Raw genomic sequence first — 19,049 nt, 5'->3', positions numbered from 1 at the left:
AGGTTGTAAAGTATTTATGGATGAAAATTGACTGATATATGGCCGCTCAAACTTAGCCAATTTTTCGATTTTCCTCGCGTTTACTCTTATACGTTTTAATTCTCATTTTTTGCAAAAAAGGAAGGAAATAAGAGGTTCAAGGATTTTCATCATATGACTTGTTCGAAGGGTCATTAAAAATGAAAAAACCGCGGGGTGCTATTAAATTAGAGGGTTGAAATTGAAGATTGGGGTGAAAAAGCACTTTTGCCGTTTTTTAAATGTAGCACGATAACGAAGCAAAATTTCGGTATAGTTCATAGGAAAAATTTTGTAGAGAATTGATTTTCTCATCGAAATGGCTTATTTAAAAAATATAAAAGGAAAATTTTAAGCAAAAAATCGTTAATCGAACTTTATAGAAAGCAAAATTTTTAATTTTTTTTACTTTTTTAATAAAATAATTTTGTAAAAACTTGAGAATTTAAATAAAATAAAGTTTATTAATAATGTATATACAGTGTGTCCACGGATGGAGTTGACAAGAGGAGAAACTTTTTTGTTTTTAACTTTATCGAAATGTCACTCTTTATAATAAGTTTTGCACCTCGAAAAAATGAGAGTGTCACATAAACATCTGATTAGATATACAGGGCGCTCATAAATTAAAAAAAAACATGAAAACACTCAAGAGAGATGTACCATTATTTATTATTTTACACAACATTTTTATAAAACAAATTTGTTTATAACCTTAAATAATGTCCTAATACAAATCAGTCAATTTTCATCCAAAAATACTTTACAACCACTTGTTTTGAAGGAAATTTTATCTACTTTTTTTTCTATGAAGCAATGCCTATACCTATCTTTACTAAAAAAACTAAAGACAAAAAAGTAAAAAAAAATAAGAAAATCGAAAATCGAAATTTTCCTTTAAAATTTTTTAAATAAGCTATGTCGGGAAATTCAATTCTCTAAATAATTTTTCCTTAAACTATAGCGAAATTTTGCTTCGTTTTCGAGCTACAATTAAAAAACTGAAATGGGTGCATTTTCACCCCTATCTCCAATTTCCACCCTCTAATTTAATACCACTCCGCGGTTTTTTCATCTAAAATGACCATTTGGACGATTCATGTAATAAAATATCTTGAACGTCATAGTTCCTTTTAAAATTCTATATTCAATAGCCTATAAGGCTAAAGAGTTGAAACAAAAAAGCATTGCTTAGAATGTATCTTTACTTTTTGCAGAAAAGAACAATGATCCAAAATTATGCAGCTTTCTTATTCTGATTGAATTTTTAGTGAACGAGACTTCTTTTATATGTATGATAGCAAAATATACATATATTTGTTGATAAAACAAACAAATATTAGTTAATTGAGAATAACTATTTGAATCACAGAAAAACGCTACTTCAACAGTCAAAGCTAATGACAGGAAAAACTATTGACAGTTACAAACATTTCTTTTGTTTCATTGCCATATCAATGCCTCCCTAGGATATTTTCATAAAAAATAAAGAAATTGCGAAAAATATCGTAAAATATGAGGAAATGATATACAATGTGGAACAGACAAATGGAATAAATTCCCAATTATTGTGCACATTTAAAAAAAATCCCGAGACACGTAGATTGTGGATTCTGAAATGACATCTTGCAACGTAAAAATTTCATCCCAAATTCAATCAACCCTAAGTCCAGTGGCAGTTGCAACCCCTAAATTTTTAAATGAGAAATAGGAGCTTATGATACCTAATTTGAAAGGTATATTCATTGCCTATTCAAACATCCTATGGTTATAATATTTATTGCAAAAAGTAATGATCTGCTTAACGAAATTTGTTACAACAAACAAAAATATAAAAACAGCGTTTTTTCTTGCAGGCTAGGAAAAACAATTTAAGTGTTTTTTTAACATTTTCAACTAAAAAGAAGATATAAAAATTTATTTTTTTACTGCTAATTTTTGCAATAAATATTAAAACCATAGCATTTTTGAATAGAGAATGAAAATACCTTTCAAATGAGGTATCCCAAGCCCTTACTTTTCATTTAAAAATTTAGGGGTTGTAACTGCCATTCGAAGGGGGTTGAATTTAGGGATGAAATTTTGACGTTGCAGGATGTCATTTCAGAATCCAAAATTGACGTGTCTCGGGATTTTTTATAAATATGCACAATAATTGAGATAGATACTGGATTTATTCCATTTGGATGTTCCACACTGTACAGGGAAATTCATGCAACAAAATTGGGTCACAGATTTTTAAGACAAATTTAGGGGACCCGTATTTTTTATTTTTGCCAAGTGGCCCCCTCTTTCGGAGTTACAGCCCCCTGAAATCCGCCCCCAAAAAAAATCTTTTTATGATGCACAAAGTACATTAATACAATGACAATTAATAAATTTAATCATTAGCATTGTACTAATCAATGTGGTCGTTAATGGGATATTTTCAATTTCATTAATTTCAATGATTTTATGTGATGAAATAGACGACCGATCGCGAGACTTCGCTATATATAATGCACTAAACATCAAGTAGAAGCCTCAGATGAAAATTAATGTTCATGACAGTCTTCCGGCGTCTGTATTGAAACATAGTGCTTCCTTTTTAGCTGAGCCTTTATATTATATATTTAAATTTTCTCTAGATTACGTCATCTCCCCCGTCTGACTGGTTGGTAGATACTTCAATTGCTATATCCAAAAAAGGTGATAAAAGAAATCCCGATAATTAATCAGCCTGCTGCCCATTTACTCCAAGATTCTTAAAATGATTACAGTGTCCCAATTTTGAATTTCTACCTAACTCAAAACCTATTGAAATCGTCATCACGTGGTTTCACTGCTACTAATCTGTTGTAAAATTTAATCGTGGGAATCTTCACGACGTTCTTTATTTAGACAAGCCTTCGATAGTCCCCAGATACCCTCCTTAATTTCTTTAATCTTTTTTCTTTATTTTCCTTCTTCTCATCATGTACGATCTGGTGTACCGCAAGGGTCTGTTTTTGGTGCACTTCCTTTATTGCATTCAGTAGATATTGATTAACTTATATTGATTAACTTATATATAACGGACTATACAGGGTAGCCCATCGAAAACGTACCGCAAGGCATTACAGGGTAGTAATGAATTTTTCGGCAATATCCAAAAACAGGTCAAATTTGTTTCTGAGGGGGACAACTTTTGGCTCAAAAAGCATACCAAAATCTTCAACCCCCTAAGTGGGGGTGCTATCCCCTAAATTTTTTCAAATGGGAATGGGGGTCAAGTGGGGGGTCATTAGAAAGGGCTTTTAATTCTCTATACATCGATTCTTACTTTTTGAAAATCGATTCATTATTTTAGAAAATATGCAGCTTTGAAAATACGAACAATATTTTTGACGAGAAATGCGAAAATCGATTTAATTTTACTTCAAAACTTACGGTATTAGTCAAGTAAATGCTGAAAATGTTGTCCGCCAACTTGCATACAATGATACAGGTTGTCTTCAAACCGTTGTCGAACATTCTGGAGCACTTGCGGTGTTACTTCGCGACATACATTAATGATTCGTCCTCGCAGATCTTCCAAGGTATCAGGTGGAGTGCTGTAAACTTTGCTTTTAATGTGCCCCCAGAGAAAGAAATCTAAAGGATTTAAGTCGGGTGACCGAGGGGGCCACTCAATTGCACCTCTTCGTCCTATCCAGCGTCCTGGAAACGTCTCATTTAGGTAATTGCGCACATTGAGCGAGTAATGTGGAGGAGCTCCGTCTTGCTGGAAAATCAGTTCGTGTTCATTGTAAGCAGGGTCGTCCTCTATGATATTTGTTAGAGCTGGGTCGATGACATTTTGTAGTAAATCCAAGTACATATCGCCTGTCAAATTTCCAGGAAGGAAAAAAGGACCTACAATGGAATTTCCAAAAATACCTGCCCATACATTCAACTTCTGGGGGTGTTGGGAGTGTGTCTCATGGAAAATCCTTGGATTGGTATCAGCCCAGTAACGACAATTATGGCGATTCACTAAACCATTCAAGAAGAACGTACACTCGTCCGAAAAACACACATTAAAGAGGAAATTATCGTTTATCGCTCGTTCAGTCATTATTTCGCAAAATTGCAAACGACGATCAAAATCGTCTTCATTTAGCTCTTGCACTAGCCGAATCTTATAAGGATGGAATTTGTATTTTTTTAATATTCGTTGGACACTTGTACGACTCACTCCTGTCGCAGTAGCCAATTGCATTGTACTCAGCGTACTATCCATTGCCACTTGCCCCAATACCGCTATTTCCGTAGGTTCATTTAGTACCGGATTTTCAACCTGCCTCTTTTTGTTATGAACGGAGCCAGTTTCGCGAAATTTGGCCACCAATTCGCGAACAATTTTTCCAGACGCATGTTTCTCAGGATGCCGTTGGTTGAACAGTTCGGCGACCCGATTTCCGCATTCATTGTTTTTGAAAAAAAGCTCAATAATTTCTACTCTTTCTGGAATTGAGTACACCATAATTAATCAATTTAAAAGACTCGGCAGTATTGGTACTCTTCAACTACAAGTCACAAGACAGTTATCTAGCAACTTCTTGTGGCCTATCTAAATACGAAACAAAAAGCGGACAATTTTTTGCTCACCAAAATCAGGCTAAAGAATTCGCAAATCAAAAAAAAAACAGCGAATTCTTTTGAAGGAATTTACCAAGCTAATACCGTAAGTTTTGAAGTAAAATTAAATCGATTTTCGCATTTCTCGTCAAAAATATTGTTCGTATTTTCAAAGCTGCATATTTTCTAAAATAATGGATCGATTTTCAAAAAGTAAGAATCGATGTATAGAGAATTAAAAGCCCTTTCTAATGACCCCCCACTTGACCCCCATTCCCATTTAAAAAAATTTGGGGGATGGCACCCCCACTTAGGGGGTTGAAGATTTTGCTATGCTTTTTGCGCCAAAAGTTGTCCCCCTCAGAAGCAAACTTTACCTGTTTTTGGATTTTGCCGAAAAGTTCATTACTACCCTGTAATGCCTTGCGGTACGTTTTCGATGGGCTACCCTGTATAAAAATGTATGGGAATTTTTCAGATCAGCATTATATCATCCAAATAATCTTTCAGACATTGATGTTGGTGCATTAGTTGGTTAATTCCATTAAACACAAATACATGTACCGTGCTTCACATGGGTAGCAATCAGTACTAAGAATCTCCACCACTCTTACGCCATTAATGGACCCGAGTCATAGTACTAAAGGGACAGAATGATTTGGATGTGGCAATAACTTCTGGTCTTTACAAAATGACAAAAAAGCTGAAGGGAAATTCTATATAGTATTTAAAGCTATCCCTAATTCATACCTCTTGTTAATTAAATCCACATTAGGTCCGTATGTGGTTTGTGGATATGTAAAACAGATCCACCGGACAAGTATGTGCTTTGAGGAATCAAACTTACCATGAGCGAATTCAATCCCTGAATTTTCCGCCAGTGCCCGGACGTAGAAGTAATGGCGATATTTCAAGTGCTTCATAAGACAGATCTTTCAATCTAATAGAGTGTTTAACCAGTGGAATCAGCTGTCTAACATATTGTAACTTCAGTGAGCTTGATGCTCTTTTAAAAATAAATGCGAATCTTTAAAAGGAACCACCTTATGTAATGTTGGCTAAAGTTGCTCCTGAGCCATCGTAGTAATGTATAAATGTTTTTTATTTTTCAAATGAGTGTTTGAAATACTTACGATAACAAATTTACAATAACAAAAAACAGAAACCCATGCAATTAAATAAATGGATTGAATATAGTTCAGTCAAAGAGAATTGACTTTGAAGGTGTTAGTTTACCTTGGAGCTATCCTAGTACGTACAAATTGATGTGGTGGTGGGTATGGTGTAATAAACAGAGAGCGGACAATTTGTGTCTTTAACCTTGAACACATATGTCATTCATAAACCTAGATACATTATCCATGACGCAGTGGCGTGTCGGGTATGCATCGGAAATTTACGTGATAATTCACGAAAATTCCACGGTACATACATTTTTAGGCGTTATAAAATATTTAGAAAATCAGAAATTGTATACTACATATTTATTAAATAAAGTTCGGTTAAAAATAGTGTCGTTCTTTTAATTGGAAATTAGGAGTCAATATAACGAATACCCTCAAGCGACGCACATGATAGAATAGTCCAACTCACGCTCCATTCATAACAGGGCTGCAGTTTGAATTCTGACCAATAGGAATTCGATAAACGCAACCGATGTCGACGAATTGACTAGAGATGGGCGCGTGTGTCATTTCATTTCTTTAGAACTAAATTAACTTAATTATTTACTCTTTATTTAACCTGTTCACATGATTTATGGATTTTAAATAAAGGGTACAAATCTTCGCGAGGATAATACGATATATTTGCTATACATAATAATTATATTTTGCATGGTTTATACACAATACATTTTTGAACGCGTACACATCTCTACCAAAATTTGACCTATTCTTCGGGTTAAAGACACACATTGTCCGCTCTCTAGTAATAAAACTTTGTTAATGTGGTATTACCTTTCGCACTGCCTTAACGTCCAGCTGGCTATGATCCAGAGAGAGACCATGAACACAAGTAGTACCGTGCCCGGACAGATAGTCATTAAAGTTTTTAAAACGAACCTCGTGTTAAAGTTTATCCTATTGAGCGCACCTATGCTCCGCGACGAAGCGTCCGTGAACAACTTACTATGCAACAACATCACTCTGCAGATTAGGTAAAGCCTGAGGAACATGGGTAGAGACAAGGGCACGTCGTACGGAACACACTTTCTCCCGATCCCGCCGTTTTTGTTGGCGAGCTTTGTCGTCCACACGAAAAGGTAATGTCCCGGGATTGGATGCACTGCACATATTATGAGTTCCATGGAGATTTGGCAGATCCTCTGCCAAGTCATCGCGATGCGCCAGTCGTCGGCGCAGTTGTCTATCATGAACAGCTGAAACAGAAACAGGCACATTACCACGTGTCAGGTATTATTTTACCACAATTAAAGCTGTAAATTTGATTTTTAATGAACGTATCAATAAAATGGAAGCGGCATATTTATTTATAAGTAAGGCTGTCAGAGAGAGCCGAAATTCAAAGGCGTGCCAAGCTGTTTCAGAATGCTTTGTTCACGTTCACGTCACATTAGTATACTATTGCCTTGCTATCGTGCGGATGTTGCGTAATTAATCCGTTGGTGTTTATGGTGGTGTATTGTAGACAATTTAATTTGTTGTTTTTTAATAAATAATGCGTACGCCTATGTCCCGCAGTTCAGTTCTGACAGCCCTGTGTATAAGTAATATTTATACTTTTTTCATCGAAGATATCTTTCATTTGCTGGTAGTTTCATAGGCGTCCCTAAAAAAAATTTCTGCTAAAGGTAAAAAATTATAATAATTTATATGTAGAAAATTTCTATTATGTTCATTTGGCCAACAACATATTTTAATTATTTATGTCCTCAAACAATTTTATTATATTGATGGTAAATTTCGTTTTGTTCCGTTTCAAAAGGTCTTCAAAATGCCATGTTGTGATAATTTTAGTAAACGAAATATCCCTCGTATTTCTCCCTTTCGCAATTGTAATATGAATGATTGATAGAAGGTGCTTATAATAAATTAAAATGACCCGAATCACACCAAATTCCACATTGATGCACTGCACTGCTGGGCAATTTATCAGCAACTTGTCGCCTGCTGTGATTTATTGCCCAGTAGCCCAATACAACTGTAATCGTTTTCCTTTGCCCGCGCTCGCATTCTTCAACTGAGCGTATACATTTCTATCGTCTCCACGTTTAGTTCGACCAGACCTGTATATGGGTATGGCTAAATAAATATGGGAACAAGTTTTTCAAATATTTCAATGCCGAGTTGCTGCGTAGCGACCGAACCTTGTACATACCTTGAAGTTATTTGTTCTTCAATTGACTTCGAAAAAACTATAAAGATAAATTTCTTTTCATAACACGTCTAGAATATTCGGAAACTATGGTAAAAAATGTTTATAAAAAGAAGTCTAACTTTAACTAAATCATAATAAGTTAAATATATGGATTTCAATGTGCAGATCGCTAACCCAGACTTAGCAGCCTAATAAAGTCTTAGAGTTGTTTCAAAATCTTATGAGGTTTGACCTTCATATGCGCAGAAACATAATTCCGACCGTCGCCTAAATTATTCTACGTCCTAAAAACATTACATCTATTATTCACCAGAGTCCATCTCGAGCTCTCGTAGCGTAAACAAGCCTTTGATCCGATTACAAATATCATAATAAAATGTCCTATTCTTTATTATTTTACTTTAAGCATTAAAAATATACTGGGTGATTCAGTTTGATATTCGCTGCCTCGTATCTCTTTTATTTTAACAAATAGCTATAACAAACCCTATATATTTTTAAATCGCCGCTCAGACTCTATCAAATGACATTATCAGATCGTCTCCATGGTAACATGATTGTGTCAAAATTGCTATAGTCAATTGTTTTTGTTCAAATACCACAATATATATTTTTTATCAATTCTGGAAGATATTTTTTTTCTGCGTTCAGCTATATAAGGCAGTCTATAGTTTCATTAGAAATATTGCTAGAAAAAACGGCAAAAAAGATGTAGCCTACTTTCATTAGCTTTATTCTGAAAAATGATAGCCAGCTGCGGAAACAACTGAATTTTAACGTTTCTAAATAACAGTTTGTCAAAATAATTGACATTTTATACCTACCTGTTATATCTATAACTAATAATTATAACATGAATACTTACAGTAACCAAGAAAAACAAGATATGATTTTAATTTATGGAGAAGGCTGAAAGAACGCTAAAGCTGCCAATATCGTTTTCCGCAGAGACAACTTCCATCAGATAAAATTTTCGGAAAGTTAGCCAAGAATTTGGCGGCAGATAGAAGTTTTCAAAAGAGAAGAGTTTTTAAACCTAGAAGGGCAAGAGATGAAGAACATTCGATAAAAATGTTAAATGGCCTGCTAGCTAGATCTCCGGATCTCACACCTATACATTTTTTTCTTTGGCCTTACCTACGCGATATTNAATGCATTCAATTAAATGAAGATTTAGTTGAAAATTCCAGAATTTAATTTAATTCATGTGTGTTAATTTTATTTTATTGTATTTTTTGTAAATTTTATGTTAATTTCTCGTTCATTTTTCTGTCTGTTTCATTGTATTTTGGTATAATGATGTCTATTAAACGTGTTATTAAATATTTGTTGTGATTGATTTATTATCGCATGGGTTACTAGATAAAAAGTTTCTTTATGCATAATAAACAATTTGACAGCAATTTAGCCGCAGAATCGTTAATGTTGAATATTTTTTCATGAAATTTGGTACAGATCCATTTCAGGGGCAGATTTTTTCAAAAAAAAATCGCTAATATGGATTCTGGATTTTTCAGCCTCTGAATGTGATCTAGTAGGCCTTAGTTTAAAAAAGAACTGGACGGCGCTTGGCCCCAAAATACACTTTTCCCCCCTCTACATTTCAAAAAAAATTTCGTAAAAATCCCTCCATAAATAAAAATGTTATGAGGGTGGCCCGCTTTCAAATGGGTCACTCTGTATATATATATATAATGAACGTTCGCTAGTTGACTTTATTGATGCACGACGTCAATGTTTTCACGACGTGCTTATTAGAAGAATTATGCGGATACGCCACGCCTTTCGCGCATTTCGCGGTTCATGAGATTTTGAAACTACTCTAAAACCCGACCTTAAAAGTTCGTAACTTTTTATTTTCTAGAACTAAGCTAGACCACAAGAACTACGCAAGCGCAAAAGTCGGCTACTTCTCCTTTCTGACGTTGCGCATCGCTGACCAGTTATAAACTAATATTTTTATAAACATGTTAAAAATATTACGGTTAAGGTTGATACAAGTTAGGTTAGGACTAAACATATCTTTAGGGAATGATACTTTTTTGACAAATCAATATCAACAGAGTTATGTAACTTAAATTATTTTATTTAATATTTTGCCACATCTAACCTTTTTTCGACCTATTCTATTTTTTCTATTTCTAGTAAATTTTTTTCCGTTTAGGTTTAATTATTACTAAGGCTGTCAGAGAGAGACGCAATTCAATGGCGTTGGTGTTGATGGTGGTGTATTGTATTGTAAACAATTTAATTTGTTGATTTTTAATATATTATGCGTACGCCAATTATTTATTAAAGCTCTGTAGTAACCTGTGACTTCATAATTCTAGAGATTGATTACAACATTTTTATTTGCATGTTTTATTAAAAAATCTTACAGAAATATTGTCAAAAAACGGATTCAATGTTTGTCATAGTACTTAATTCAGACCCTGTATATTAGGGATGTATGGACTGGTGAATTTTTTTTTCGAATTAATTTCCACCCATTTACATTCTAAACAAATGTATAATTAGCATCTGCAGGTGTCTGGGTAAAATACAGATTAAAAGTTTAATTAAAAAACCTTTTGGTTTGCTCACATTTGACACGTCGTATTTGTTCTTTCAAGTAGCGCTGACGATTCTCGGTTAAGTTTTCAAATTTATCTGGAAAATTAATCTGAGAAGAGGACCAGAATTTTCCAATTATACTGTAATTATAATGTCGTAAATTTCCTCAAACAATTTTAGCCTCTGGCGGTATCTTTTTATTAATCAAGTGAATTTTCAATCTGTTGTCAACCTTAAACGATTTTCATTTTATAGCATTAATCAATTTCATCGACATTATAATAATTACTAACATTATCTTGGTATCGTCGCTGTGAAAGGAAACCACAACGTTATGGCGATATAATATTAAACCACCTACAGAATTAAAAAATATTTTATGATAATACGAGAAATCCATAATGACTTAAACTTTCGTTGTTTGGTAAGTTCATGATTAGCATGTTCCGTAAACCAGAAACGAGACTAAGTATATCTTTCCTGAAGGTTTTCGATTGCCACTGATCCCAAAATAATTCTAACTTTACTATATTTTCACGTAAATTTTCAAGAATTCTTTGTTTTCATCGCTTACGAAAACATTATTAGTAAGTGTATTGCCAGTCATAACATTTTATGTGTGGAAATCTATTGCCAGTTGCCAATCACAATCTTTTATGTTTGTTTATTCTACAAGTCACCAACACAGTAAAATATATATCGGTAACGAGACACACTTTTTTATAAGTATGTTTGATGGGGATAAAGAATTGTGATCTGGAGCATGTCAGCTATGTAAAAAGGAATAGATTCTTTCTCTTCTATAGATCTATGAGTGCGATAGACACGTCTAACAGTCTATTTATAAAGAAGTTTATGTCTTTATTGATTTGTGTTATATTGTGATATAGTTAAAATCAGATTTAATTTCTAATTCTGGAACTGGAATCATGATTAAAATCATTGAACTATTTAAATACAAAACACATTGACAGTCGTATCCCAAAATAATAGGCAGTGATTTCATCTTCAATACTGCTCACCATTTTTAGCAGTCAACACAAATGTAATTTCTTCGTATAAAATTGTGTGTGCTGCAAACTCCCACAGCAGTCGATACTGCACAGTTTTAGGAATTCTTCTGCTGCAGCAAATTATAGACATTCATTGGTGTTTGTTGTGTCAATTGGGTTGCGTTTATTCGGTTCCGGGTAATTCTGTCGGCACAGGCAAATAGGCGTATGCGCGGGAGAATATCTTTCCGTTAATTTAATTGTGATTGTAATTAATTTATTAGAGATTTTGAGTTTGTATTCTTAAAATGGAGAGTAATTCAAGCTCTACAGCGTGTTCTCGTAATGGTAAGCGTCTTCATCTAACAAGGTAGGAATAATCAGATGATAATAAACGTGTTTGAAGTTGAAATGTGCAGTTCATTAATAAGAGTCTCGATGAGAAGTGTATATCGTGCAATAAAGAGTGACAAAGAAGACTCGACTGCGAAACGGAAGAAGATAGATGTTGATGACGACACAAAATATGCGGCTTCGCAGAACAATTCATGGATGGTATTTTAAAAATGAGCTTCCGACAAAAAAAAATTCAGGCTGCTATCTCACAGGACAAAATTTGCTTAGAATATACAGGCTGTTACAAATTCGCTTCTCACTAAAGGGATCTCGAAAACGGTAAGAGATACAAACTAGCTTAAATGGGATCAAAGTTGCGTAATCAAGGACCAACATTATGCCGCTAAAAAATCAAGGCTAACACGATTAGTTTTCGAAATATTTGAAAAAAAAAAAACGAAATTTTGGAAACCCGTTTTTGTTTCATTTCAGCCTTATTTGAGGTGATATTGAAAAAGGAAGAACACTTTCTCATGGCCACTTTTTGTCCTCTGTCGAATGGCATAATCAATTTTTATATGTAACGGTTCGTCTCTCCAGGCCCCTCATTAACTTCATTTTTTTAAATGTGTATAGTTCGGGACTCGGTCGGATGATCATAGCCGTTGCGTCGGCCTTTCGCTACAGCGCCACTTATGAAAACGGTAATAACGACCTTTCGCTGATAAAGTACGCAAAAATATTTATTTTTATTTATACCTACCTGTTTATTTATTTGTTTGCGACGAACACGCCTATGACTAGCCGACGAAAACCCCAAACTTTATTAATGTGTGACCATTATAGTGAAAGGACGGCACTCAACAATTATGCAGAGAATGACAGGTGAGTCTAGAAGCTTTTTAAAGTAAATATTCACCGTGAACTTATTTTTTTATAATTTACTGTTCTTTGACCCCTTCTCAAGTAATACGCCTATGGAATCTTGTCCTGTGCACCCCTCACCTCCCTTACTCGTCTTAGTGGTGGATATGAATCACTGCCCATTATTATGGAACACGGGTATAGTTCAATGGTTCTGGGGATTTTAAATCTGGCTAACGTTCAGAGCCATCTAGCAGTTATGATTGCAATTTTTAAGAATTGTTAGCAACCGCCATTCATTTCCAACAAAACGTAAGATGCGGGTGGCTTGTGGATTAAATACTTGAAACGCGAATTCCCCGCATTTACCCTCACACATTTTTTTACCTTTTGAGCGCATGCAAGCGCCCGCTTTTCAGGTAATTACCCCCACATTGGCAACCCTGGCTGTATTTGCGCTTGAAATTTCGACCCTTATGGTAGCAGAGTCGGACTTTTCCACGTCGAAATTGGATCCGCCATCTTGAATTTCGAAAATTTAATGCCACACTTGAAATCATCGACTCCAACAACCTCAGCATTGGTTAAACATTACGTTCATAAATGATTACAAGCCACGTGATCGTCGAGCCTAGGCAACCAACATCGCACGGCTGGGACTATCAAATAAAAATCCCTAAATCTTAGCGTCATGCGTCACCAGTATTAATAAAATCATTTACAATGAACAATGACAAACCGTTACGTCTACGCTCGAGATAATGCGATCGGTGATTGGTTGAATAGAATCTCGTGAAAAATGCACCAATCACCAGCCGGCGAAACAGAATTTCAGTCTTATTGTTTTGATAATATTTTATTTTACTGAAATTTAATTGTCAACGCGAAGTAAATAAATTACCGTTCCAAACAAAATTACTGGTCACGTGGCTTGTAATCATTTATGAAGTCTAGCAGAAACAAGCTGTGAATAGTTCTATTCGATCTGAGGGAAGAACAAGTATTCTAGTGAGCGTAATTTGGAAACTACATATTTTTTATCAAAAATATTCATTTATATCCATATTTCCTTCTAGATTTTCGTGTAGTATTCGACAAAGAACCCCTCACAAAATCAATGGAAAATGGGTCCCAGTCGATTTTGCTGAAATATCAGTATGTTATAATTTTTGACTTTCTGATCAAAAGTTGTCATGGGCCCAAAGTGATCCTATGAATAGTAGAAGAGGGGGGAAGTATGTGATTTTGGCTGCAGGCCTGTGTAAGCTTCACGAAGTTTCAAGTTGGTGGATTCAAAAACTGAAGAATGTAATGAATTTTGACCAGTAGGTACAATGCTATTGGAATCGCTGAACCTGAATGCGGGGATAGCTTAGCTATCTAATGTCACGTAAACAATTTCATTCCCAGGTTTTCTAAAGACCTTTTTTTTTTAGCCATGAATTTCTCCGGGTCAGTCATGAAATAAATCTGGCAACCCTACCTGGAGGACAAGTAAAGGTAAATTTAGGTCAAGACAAGATCATTTCAAGGTCAAATTCAAGAAGAGGCCTTTCACGAATGTTAATCTGTAATTATGTATGCTTTTGAGGTCGCTGAACCTGAATTCGGGGATAGTTTAGCCCTATCAGGTCACCTGCGGGGCTTGAATTGAGATTAAGTCAAATTAAATGACCTTGACTTGATTTCCAGGTGACCTTATAGGGCTAAGCTTTTCCCGAATCCAGTTCCCCCCCCAAAAAAAACTTATATACGCACTGGTTGAAATTCAATACCAGCCTTTTCTTTAGTTTGATCTTGAAATGATCTTGAATTGACTTGAAGGTGACCTTTAGGGTTTCGCTATCTCCAGATTCAGATTCTGCGACCCCAAAAACTTATACACTCACTGGTCAAAATTCAGTACAAGGCTTTTCTGCAGTTTGACCTTGAAACGACCAGACCTTGCCCAGAAAGTGAAAAGCTATAATATACTGCAATTTCAGCAAAATCTACTGGGACCCATTTTCCATTGATTTTGTGTGGGGGTTCTTTGTTTTCTTTTCTAAATTCTAATATTTTTCTATTCCATCCACCATACTGGATCCGCTATATTGAATTTTGTAATCCCGACTTCAGATTCGTAATCAGCGACCCCGAAAATCCGTAGGACCACTGGAAACTTAGGTGTTTCTAATATTGCAAGTTTTGTGGAGAAAATTACCTTTAGGTAAGGATATCAAGGAAAACTGACGTGATGGAGAAATTTTGAGATCAGATTCGGATTGAGCGCCTTAAAAATTTTCAAAAAAGTGAAATCTGGTTCCTGGTTTAAGATTTTCCTACGGATGTCTGCAAACCAAGCTAAGACAGGAAACTTTTATTGATGAAGTAAACACTACCCAATTATAGATCTGGAAATGCCAGTGAACACTGATCGACAGGATTTAATTGTATTAAGTTCCTCAACAGACTTTTATAAGTATTTTAAACTCGATTTGAGAAAATAAGTTGTCTGGAATTTACGAATTATGTCTGTCTAAAGAAACACCCTATTCCCGACTTAATTTTTTATGGAAAAAAAATTTCATTTAATTTTAATATGTTTCTTTAAAATTTCCGATGTCTAATATAAATTTATGCCGGGTTCATAATCTTGTAAGATATTCCCAAAACTTTCCTCCGAGTTTTCTTTTGTGCGAGAGGTTCATTTAACTCGAGGTCCATGAAAAATATATCCTCAAGTTAAAAGTTTGCTAATGAAAAACAAAAATAGTTATATTACGCGACGCTTCGTCAAAGCACGATCTTCTTGATACGGTTCGTAAATGTGAAGTGATTAAAGCTTTGATTATTGGAGTGAGCCGGAACTGGCGTCTTGGAAAACAAAAGACGGTCTGGTGTCGTGAATGCATAAATCAATTCTTGTAATGACACGTGTCTCGAATTTGGAACGCATAGTATATCGCTGTTTTAGGCAGCACTGTGTATCAGCGCATTTAAAATCCTAATTACCATTGAAATATTTTCATTCCCAATGAGAAATGGCCGCTGGAAATGGCTTGTTCCAACCCACCGAGTTAAGCTGTGATTTAATTTTATGCAGCGGAATTCGAGACTAGCTCGCAAGTCTTCCGGAATATCTCTTTCGCAAACTTCCGGGAATCCAACGGATTGCAATGAATTTCTTAGATATCAGTGTGATGTGATCAGAGTTTACAGATATCGTCACTTAGTTTGTACATGGGGCCACAAAAGTCTCAGACGATTCACTAGTCAAAAATAAGAAAAAAATAGCTGACTAGTATTAACTGCTAAATACTATCAGAGTTGAGCGAGTAAATAAAATAAATCAAATAAAAACCGACTTAGTTTTACTTATATTGTGGTTAGTACGAGTTTATTTCGACTTCCTTACGGAGGTAATTACATAACGTAAAAGGTAAGTGAAGACGGGAGTCGTTCCGGTTAAATTCCATTACTCATTTTTGATGAATGGTCAAGACTTATTATCGCAGAAGTAAATTTTATTTCTTGACGTAAATACTATTAAACTTCAGCTGCAGGTAGTTCTAGCCCATTAACTTCCATTTCAGCTGCCACGGGAAACTTCCACCAGGAGAGCTTAAAGTGTGTTATTTTCAGAACTATGAAAGCGGGTGTATTTTAGCCCAGATCGAACTGCCTGCATGTTAATGCTATCGATATCTCGTACAGCTACAGAGGGATTAATAATACGTTCCGTAATGTTCTCTATGAATTTAGTGAAATGTAGTCTAATTAAAGTGAACATTGAAGGTCTTCTTATGTATTATACGGATTGAATTTTTAACGAGTACTCTTACTTTAAACAATTGCAGTTTATTGTTGTGTCGTTTTTTTGTGAATAAATTACACAGCCACATAGAAAAAAAAAAGTTGGGTATACTTTTTATGCGACATATATTTTTTGTAGTAATTTGGCCTCCTGAAGACGAATCTGGGGTCAGAATTGGCCCATCACATCACAATTTTTTCCTAACCTCAGAAAACTTGTGAAAAATAGTGAAAATTGATGAAAATTTACTGGGAAAATTTGGAAAAAAATTTATTTCCACATCAAATAGTACATTTTTATGTAAAAGACTCTGCTGAATTCAAATCCACTGTCAGAATTGAGCTAGAACGTGTGGTTTTTTTTCTAACCTCAAAAAACCGAGCAGGAATCGCTATTTTCAAATTCTGAGCGGATTTTGACCAGATTTTGTATAAAGGGGTTTTTTGGGTCGCTGATTACGAATATGAATTCACATTGTAAAAATTCAAGATGGCTGATCCAATATGGCGGGTGTACTTTTTTGAAATCCACCGATTTCAGTAAAATTTGGCATCATAAGGATTGCTGGTTGATCTCACCTTCATTAATCACACATCTGGAGCCAGATTTTCATAAATCAAGGTAAAAGATTCCACTCCGTCTAAAAATGTGACTTCGCTTAAAAAAATGACTTAAGGACTCTACACATGTAATGATGTGTAGTGTGATGTGCTTGTTTCCATGGGACAAGACAAAAAAGTTTCTACTTTATTCTTTCATTTATTTAGTCGTGCATGGGCTTATGGTTTTCCAATCAGATTTTTTTAACTACTATGCAGTTTTCCTATGGCATTTAGATGCTTTTATTTCTTAATAATTTTAAAGTTCAAGGAAAAGGACACATTACTGCCACACAGCACATCACTGCATCTGCTTATGCCTTCAATCTAAAAATGTGACTTTGCCGAAAAAATGCCGCCTACTCGGCCTAAAATTATGACTCTGCCTACAAATTTTACCTTGATTTATGAAAATCTGGCTCCAGATGTGTGATTAATGAAGGTGAGATCAACCAGCAATCCTTATGATGCCAAATTTTACTGAAATCGGTGGATTTCAAAAAAGTACACCCGCCATATTGGATCAGCCATCTTGAATTTTTACAATGTGAATTCATATTCGTAATCAGCGACCCAAAAAACCCCTTTATACAAAATCTGGTCAAAATCCGCTCAGAATTTGAAAATAGCGATTCCTGCTCGGTTTTTTGAGGTTAGAAAAAAAACCACACGTTCTAGCTCAATTCTGACAGTGGATTTGAATTCAGCAGAGTCTTTTACATAAAAATGTACTATTTGATGTGGAAATAAATTTTTTTCCAAATTTTCCCAGTAAATTTTCATCAATTTTCACTATTTTTCACAAGTTTTTTGAGGTTAGGAAAAAATTGTGACGTGATGGGCCAATTCTGACCCCAGATTCGTGTTCAGGAGGCCAAATTACTACGAAAAATATATGTCGCATAAAAAGTATATCCAACTTTTTTTTTTTCTGTGTGGCTGTGTTATAGACCAGAGCGAATCTGTCAAAATATCCCACTTCTTGGATGTAAGAGGGGGCACGCTAATTTTTGCTGGAATACCGTCAGTACAACTCACATAATAAAAGTGTAGATCCCTAGATCTGGGCGAGGTCTGGAACATTTTCAAAATTGCAAAAATGTTTAAAAAATTCAAAAAATACCTATTTTATCTGAGTTTTTTACTTATATCTTGGAACCTATGCATTTTGGAAGAATATTGAAGAGGAAAAACGTTTTAGAATTGAATTTTGCACATTTTGCAATTTATTACCGATGTTGCAAAATGGCAATAATTGATGAAAAAAGGGCAAAATAATCAAGTTTTTTGGATAATGTTTTAAGTAAGTAAAAAACTCAGATAAAATAGGTATTTTCTTAATTTTTTTTAAATATTTTTGCAATTTTGAAAATGTACACTTTTATTATGTGAGTTGTACTGAAGGTAATATAGAACTTGCCCACCCTCACATCCACCTCAAAACAGAAAATCTGAAACAGGTACGATTCCTCAACAGAAAGCTTGTTGAGAACCGCTGTGTTATTTGCACGCAACATGATTCGCCTATTCCGGACGTATGACCAAAAATACAATGATGCCAGTGTTACACAAAATTCTTAAATTTTTTATTTAAAAAAGAATAAAGTTAAACAAATAAGCATTATATTACAAAGTTATTGTTCAACTATTATTTTCGAGACGAGCGTTGCGGTTTGTGGTAAACAAATCAGTTTTTTGAATATACAGCCCCACAAAAGAAAGTTGGAGGTCCTAAAGATATGTATATATTTTTGAAGTCGCTGAATCCGAATCCGGTATCCGCTTAACCCGATTAGCTCTGGGTTAAGGGCCAGTTGCCAACAAAGTAAACCTCCATATCTATACATTTTTGAGGACGCCGAATCCGAATCCGGTGTCAATTTGACCTGATCAAGTCTGGGATGAGATCAGTTCAAGATCAAATGTAGAGAGTCAAGTACCAACAAAGTACACCTACATATCTATAGGTTTTTG

The 19,049-nt window shown here is 34.8% G+C and overlaps 1 protein-coding gene across 1 annotated transcript in view; it reads right to left on the bottom strand.

The window, feature by feature from the left end:
• Nucleotides 1-19,049, bottom strand: part of LOC108908861 (small conductance calcium-activated potassium channel protein) — a 221,527-nt gene that overhangs the window by 18,928 nt on the left and 183,550 nt on the right. Inside the window, exon 8 of the mRNA XM_018713016.1 lies at nt 6,555-6,976. Coding sequence (XP_018568532.1) covers nt 6,555-6,976 — 422 coding nt within the window. The remainder of the gene's footprint in view (nt 1-6,554; nt 6,977-19,049) is intronic.

Source organism: Anoplophora glabripennis, unplaced genomic scaffold (assembly GCF_000390285.2).
Source record: "Anoplophora glabripennis isolate ALB-LARVAE unplaced genomic scaffold, Agla_2.0 scaffold9, whole genome shotgun sequence".
In the NCBI taxonomy this organism is placed as follows: Eukaryota; Metazoa; Arthropoda; class Insecta; order Coleoptera; family Cerambycidae; genus Anoplophora; species Anoplophora glabripennis.
The sequence above is the reverse complement of the archived record's forward strand: the minus strand, read 5'-3'. Positions and strand labels throughout refer to the sequence as shown.